This window comes from Maylandia zebra, linkage group LG22 (assembly GCF_041146795.1).
Source record: "Maylandia zebra isolate NMK-2024a linkage group LG22, Mzebra_GT3a, whole genome shotgun sequence".
NCBI lineage: Eukaryota > Metazoa > Chordata > Actinopteri > Cichliformes > Cichlidae > Maylandia > Maylandia zebra.
The window spans coordinates 3,915,172-3,922,884 of NC_135187.1; the positions used below are offsets into that span (position 1 = coordinate 3,915,172).

Below are 7,713 nucleotides of genomic sequence, written 5' to 3' on the forward strand. Positions count from 1 at the left end.
TCATTTGAAATCAGACTGCCTCTTCATGGATGAAAGTATAAATGTTTCAAAATTAGATGGAGGATTTGTAGTTGTTCTTTTCAAATAGTCTTAATAATCTGAATGTATAATCTTTTGCTCTTGTTTTTTTTAAAACAAACAACAACAAAAGATGTGAGGACAGTTAGCTTGTCTGAGAACTTTAGCTTAAGGAATATTAATTTGGTTGTATGAATATATCTAATTATTCCTTTTATTTAAAAAAAAAAAGTGAAAGATGCTTTAAATACTTCAAAAGCAAAGGGCAGCGTAATTAAAGATATGACACTTTTTCTTAACTAAATAACAAAAGTAATTGTTTTCCAATTAGTAACAGACCGACATCCACACTCAACAGGCACTTTGTTAGGTCCACCTGCATGGCTACTTTAAGTGCAAACATTCATCAGCATAACTCAATAACTTAGACATGCAGACACAAGCAAGACATTCTGAAGTTCAAACGTCAGAAGAAAGGTGACTCATGGTTGTGGTTGGGATATGCCTGCACAACCATCTTTGGGGTTTACATAAAATTGTCTGAATGACAGAAAATATCCAGTAAGCAGCAGGTCTCTGGGTAAAAATTACTTTTTAGAGCTGATAGAGAAGCAACAGTAACTCCAAAGTCCTTACAGCCAAGATGAGCAGTAGAGCTACGGTAGAAGACCACACTGGTCCTGAGATAGACATATAGTTAATTAACTATTACTCATCGTAGGGAAAAAAAACACCATAAACAGACATGAGAACAGGAAACTGAGGTCCTCACTCACACAGGAGATGATGAAGATATTTTAAATTATCTGCAATAATAACTGAATCAGTTTGCTCATTAAAGCTAGACTTTTAAAAAAGTGTTCAATTGGTTTGGCACATTTAGTCCTCCGTAAATACACGGTTGGTTTTCAATAATGCTGGTTAGTACAGGACCCACACGGCGCTTTCTCTGACTGACAAAGGAGCATGAACTGATTTCCTTTTTCTTTTTTTCGTTTTTTTAGATAGCGCTGATTGTAATTGTTTAAAGTCACTTTGGGCTTCTGGGCTCCAGAAGCCGATATGGAGCCGGTGATCCCTTTGGGCGGATGTGAAGTGTCAAAAAGGGATCGAGATCAGAAAAATCAGGCCAAGAGGACGAGTTATTTCTTTATTTTACTTATAACGCCTTTAAACCCTGTTGGCCACAGACTATTTACCAATACAAGCAAAGTTATTACACATGGGAAACACAGAAACATTGGAAATTATATTTTGGCACCTCGCGTTTTCTTAGTGGACTCTCAAAGACGCATTTTCAGTGGGAAATGTGTCGCGGTTCAGACTCTGTACCTGAAAATAATCAGAGCACAGAGTGTCTGCAGCTGTTTAAATTAACTCCAAAGTAAACAAAATCAGTTTTAGCGTCTTAAAGTTATTTAAGCCTCATCTTCACTCAAATATTTACATTATGTCCAAAATCCAACTGGGATATTTCGATTGATTCCAACACGACAAATGATTGATTATTGATCAATGTGTTCTGTGCCTTAAAAAAACCCTTTGCAAATGAATCAGCTCTTCTTCGCACTTTGGCAGCGGCTGTGAATGAGGAAATGAATCAGCTGGCTCAGGTACAGCAGGAAGGGAGGAGATAGAGGGACACTCAGTTTGCTGAAGAAAATCTGACAGCGAGCAGGATTAGTTCACGGGGTCTGTTACCCCGGTAACTAACTTGGAGTTGACGTTTACTCGGTCTGGAGCAGAAAACCCGAACTTGGCCTCAACCCTGGATTATCAAACTCAGAGCTGATCGCTAAACCCGCTCCCGGAATAAGACCTAGCGGTCCATCGGCTGTGAACAGGAAAGGTAGGAGCTGCCAGTTATTATAAACTGCGATTTACTGACAATAAATACTCAAATATCTTCAGGGTACCTGTGGCAACCAAGACATTGGAGATTTAAAAATGATGGTAATGTGTGCGTTTTAACTCAAATTGTTATTTAAATTATTTTTTATTGCCTGAACATTTTGAGAATACACGTCTTAAACTTCAGTAAATAACAAAATATAATTAAAATAACACATAGGTCATGTATTCAGTGGTGTTGTTTGTCTGGCCAACTTGAAATCAGATTATGCTGAAGTTAAATAGTTTCATTTTTAAAATGAGCTCAATGATGAAAGTCATTTGCTGCAGTCTGCAGAACAGGAGTATCTGGATGCACCTGATAAACAACAATGTTTGACTTCCCAGATAAGAAGATGACATTTAGAAAAATGTTGGCCTGTCACCTGAGTCATGATTACGGTCGACTGTGGAATCTTAGTGCAACAAAAGGTCAGATCAACTTTAAAATACTGATGATCCTCGGACGTTTACATAAAAAACACTTTTTGAGCACTTTTTCAGATACTGATCGTTACACGTCCTTGTCTCTGTTCGCCTACATCATTAAACTAGTGCATTTTTGCTGTTTAAAGTATCATAGTTACACCTCATGATATTTAACCCTGAAACCCTTGGTCACCCTAACCCTTGGTGTGACAGAGGAGGATATTGTGATAGGGTGCGATGTTGGCAGATGTGGTGACTCCTAAAAGGACCAGCCAAAAGAAGAAGATGATGAATGTATAACTGTCTTCACTGAATTAAAACAACAACAACACAGTCAGCTAATTGTGAGGGGGTCATGGGGAACTTTCTCAGATTTGACTGCTTTTGTATCAAATGAACATGGTTATCATATTGTCTGAGGTGTTCTGTTGCCACGGTTACCCCACCAAGGAGGCAGAGGCCAGAGGTGCAGGGCAGAGAGCGGGGAATAGTCTCCAAAGTGAAAAGCCCTTCAAACATCTCTGTGCTGCACTCGGCGATGGACATTTTAAAAAAGGACAAAATTACTTTAATGGTAAAGGCAGCGCACACACTTAACCAGTGATGTGTGTGTCCCAAGGTTCATGAACTTACCATGATTTAAGGCGTCAATGAGCATCATCACATGCTCTGCTCACCTCAGAATCGCCTTGTCATTGGGAACCATCAACCAATCAGAGCATAGTTGTGGTAGACTTAGGAGAGAGAAGTTCTAGGAGTCCAATATCAATATTTATATTATATTTCTAAATACTTTCAAGTTGTGCCAAGAGATTATGACACACTAATCTGAATCTCTTTCTGGATGCGCAAAATCAATTCGTGCCTGATGTGGAAGAAGAAAAAAGAAAGAAAGAAGATACGTAGCCTCTTAAACATGAAGCAATAATGTGTTTGGTCTAAACTGAATATATACCAATCAAGTACATTTGACCAGATTCATTTACATTTAAGATTTTACTCTGTAATTAAAAGTAATCAAATTAGTTAAAATCAGCATTTTTAGCATGAATATTTTCTTGAGTGTTGGTGGTCTGCAGTCTGGTCTTGTTCTGTTTGTACTGACATCAGTTCCAAATTTACAGTGACAACTTTTATTGTTTGTTACTGTAACCATAACTGTTACAGTATCATACATATAATAAGTCTATTTAAGCACAAGTGTCTAATTAAAATCAGCTGCATACTGTAGATGACACTCCAGAGACTCCCTCTGTTCCCCTGCCTCACATTTACTGTTCATTCATTCTTTGCTTCTTCATCATCTTCCATCCTCCTCCTCAGATGTCCACTATAAAGTGCGTGATGTTGGGTGACCTTGAAGTGGGAAAAACCTGCCTGTTCATGTCCTACACGGTCAACAAGTTTCCCTCTGAATACGTGCCCACGGTGAGGTGAAAGTCTGCAGACATGCAGCAGCATTCATTTCACTTTATTCCATGTAACACAGTGTACAGCTCTTGTGCTGTTCCAGGGTTTTTATGCATAGAAGAACTGTCAGCGCCCCCTTTCAACACTGTGATGAAGCTATTACTATTTATGAACCCATAATATTACACAGAGGAGTGTTTTTAATGGACCTATTTGTGTTGTGTTGTGTTGAAAAACATACAAGTTAAACACCACTTATGATGAAAAAGATTTTTTGTGTAAGGATCCTTGGTCAAGACACTGAAGCCCAAACTGCTTTGATAAATCAGTGTGAGTGCATGGAATAAATCCAATTTTATTATGAAGAACATCTGTAATCAAGTCCTTTTGGCGGGTTTACTTCCTTCCTGTTGTCTCTTTCTTGTTCTCATTCCTCAGCCTCTGTCTCCTCCAGGTGGTGAACACTTACTCCATGACGGTGATGATCAGAGAGGAGGAGTACACTCTGAAAATGTGCGACACTTCGGGTAAAGACAAACATTTCTGCTCTCAGTTTAATAACTAATGAAACTCTGTGTTGTATAATATCAATCTTCATACCAGCAGCAGTCACATACATATAGTCGGAGCAATATTTCCTATAACGCTCAGAGCTGATTGTGATGAGCAGTTTCCCCACCGCTGACGAGACAACTCACACGTTATTTTAAGATTCAAGAATTTTATTGTCATATAAACCGCAAAACACAAGTGGTTACGCAGAGCAATGAAATTCTTACTTTGCAAGTTCCCGTCACACAACTAAATAAACAGCTGACTCAAATAAAGAACAAACTTAACTCTGAACATAGAAAATAATACATAAAGTAAAACAAGTGCTTATGTAGGTTATGCGTGGCTGTAGTCAGAATTTGAGGTGGTGATATGTACAGAATATGCAATATTAAAATTGTTTATATTGTATATATAAACAATTTATTATATTGTATATGCTCTCAATTTGTTACCCCTGCTTCTGTCATCACTGCGACAGAGCAGAAACTGACCCAGAACAAGCATTAGTGGAAAACCAGTGTCTCTATAGCCATGTGACCCTGAAAAGCTAAAGTGGTCTTCACATAGGAACACATGAAAACTGAAAGTTTTCTAACAGTTTTGTTTTCACTGTTAGAAATTCAAGTGATACAAATTAAATAAACAAACCTATAATTAGATAAAAAGGTTTAGACTGCAGATTAGTGTTGGCATAGCCTGTACATAAAAGATGGACATTCTTTATCTACTTGTGTACAGTCCTCAATGAACTCGTGATTTATTTACATCTCCTTGCAGATAAAATGGGGGGAAAACTTTAGGTTTTACAAATACAGAATTGATAGTATGGGCAGGCTAATGTCCAAACTGAAATAAAATGACACTTGTGTCTTTATTTTTCCCACTGTCAAGCTGATTTTACCCATGAAATGCATTCTTTTATCAGCGAGGCAAGCCAGCTGGAGGTGAGATAAGGACCCAGAACGTAGGCAGTGACTTAGATGTGAGTGAGCTTTATTCACAAGGAGAGCAGGATACAGCAGGAGTGGAGATGACATACACAGAAACCCTAAACTGGGAAATCTAATAAAACAGAACTAAAACCTGAATCCACAGGAAGCCACAAAGGGAGAAACTCACGGAGGAAACACAAAACGATGTGCGGGAGTACGCTGTTATCGCCCCGGCTAGCTATCGAGTGGTGGGTAACAGATGTCTCCAAAAATGTCGGAGCGCTTTTGCAAATATGTGATATCTTGATAAACCGATATTTGAAGTTTACCCAGCTACATTCTCGCCTGAAAATATCTTAAAAGTTTACTTTGTGACCCAGAAAGAGTAATAAGAGTCATTTTGAAACTGAAATTGGCTGGGCCGCGCTGTGAATTCTGGGATATGGTGGGCCACGAAGGATACTCCCGACCCATCCTTCAAATTCGGGAAAAGGAGAACGCATTTGTCGGCTGCGTTTGGAGGAGTCTACGCATTTGGACGGCTTTTGTCGCGTCGCTGTGACGTAATCGGCCTGCAAATGCAGCCTCAGGAGGATGTTTGTGTCTGTTGTGAGGTTGGACATTTTAGCATGTAGAATCTACGGGAACGTCCTCACTTGGGAGGCATTTTTCAGCCTTCATTTGTTCGCACTATTTTTTGCTACTCAGACTCGTTTTGTGTCTCCCCCTGCAGGCCATGATGATTATGACAGACTGCGACCCCTCAGCTACGCCGACACTGACATCTTCCTCGTCTGTTTCTCTGTCGTATCACCCTCAACAGTTTATAGTATCAGAGAGAAGGTCTGTTTGGTTCACTTTTATTTTAATTGTTTCCAGAATAATAAGCAGACCACCTAAATGTTTAAATCGGTTCAAAGAATGTACAAAAAATTAATCCACTAGTTTTAAATTCCAAATTTGAAAAACGCAAAAAATGAGTTTTGATTGTGATCCTGTCGTGTTAGTCCCTCAAATGATTCCAATCAGCTTCAGGTTCCAACACAAAGCAGAGAATACCAGGAGCTGCTACATGACCAGGTTATTGTTCATCTGCTTACCTGAAGCAGAACCTGCAGTTGCACACAGCACGTGATCCTGCTGGCCATCAGGAAAAACAGAAATATGACAAACAGGTGGCAACTCACAAACAAATACTACCATTTCCAGATGCTTTTTTCACAATCCTGGATCAGCCCCCATTTGTTATTACTCCCAAGAAAAAAGCTGAAAGGGGAAAACAATGAGGCAAAGTTGGCAATAAAATGGTTGCTTAATAATTAATATTTAGAACTAACTATTAGAATTAATGGTTAAAGAGAGACTCAAGCTGGAAGAAAGAAAATCTGAATTTGGTACTAAAAAAGAAAGGCATAAAGAATAAGTGATCATAATCTTAAACTTATCTGTTCACAGTGGGTACCAGAGATTTTATTCCACTGTCCACGGGTGCCTTTCCTGCTGGTGGGGACTCAGGTGGATCTGAGAGACGACGGTGTCACCCTGGAGACGCTGGCCAAGAACAAACAGCAACCGGTGACCTTTGAGAGCGGAGAGAAGCTGGCTCATGAGCTGAAGGCCGTTAAATACATGGAGTGTTCAGCTCTGACACAGGTACAGAGAGGAGAAGAAGTCTGCTGCTGTGATCTCCTACGAGTCTCTGTCAGCCTTCAAACACAAAAATAAAAGAAATGTGAAAGTTTCCATTCCTGAAATCACAGGAAGTCTTTACAATTCTCTGAATTAAAAGCCTTTTGTCAAACGCTAGGGTAGCAACATATTTACCTCTGGTGTCCATCATCTGGTTCGGGGTTACCGCCATATAGCTGCAACTCTTTTACAACCAGAGGAGTCGCCCCCTGCTGGTCATTAGAGAGAATACAGCTTTAATGAACTTCTGCATTTGCTTTACATTTCAAACCCAGAAGCTTCAGCCTTCTTTTATCCTGCCCATGTGGTAAATGCAACAATCATTTTCATTCTCTTGAATGCTATTCAGTTTAAGGTGACCACAAATAGAAACCAGAAGCTTCTGGGACCCTTCCCTCCAGATTCTCAGTTTCTAGAGACAGACAACAGCAGCTGATCACATTTTACACATTTGCAATATTTGTAGTTATCCGAAGAAAGATTCTGTCTTTCCATTTGATTTATGGTGTTTCCTTTATTTCTTAAGCTGAGTGTGGTGTTCTCTCTTATTCTCAGAAAGGAGTTCAGAATGTGTTTGAAGAGGCCATCCGGGTGGTGCTGGAGACTCTACACAACAAATCCAGTCGCTGTGTCCTTTTATAGACATCACAATAAGAACAAATGGAGTAAAGGGCAGAGGAAGAGAAGCTGGAGATGTACGTGGACGTAGAAAAAGGACTATTAGCCTGGATGAGAAGAGAGAGAGGAAGGACATACATACATACATACATATATATACATACATATATAT

General features: G+C 39.3%; 1 protein-coding gene across 1 annotated transcript; it reads left to right on the plus strand.

The window, feature by feature from the left end:
• Positions 1-30: 30 nt before the first annotated feature.
• LOC101466111 (cell division control protein 42 homolog) lies at positions 31-7,701 on the plus strand. The gene is made up of 6 exons (XM_004569723.2): positions 31-1,867; positions 3,661-3,765; positions 4,202-4,274; positions 5,968-6,077; positions 6,690-6,887; positions 7,479-7,701. The coding sequence occupies exons 2-6, from the start codon at positions 3,661-3,663 to the stop codon at positions 7,563-7,565; spliced, it is 573 nt and encodes a 190-aa protein (XP_004569780.1). The 5' UTR covers positions 31-1,867; the 3' UTR covers positions 7,566-7,701.
• Positions 7,702-7,713: the final 12 nt, after the last annotated feature.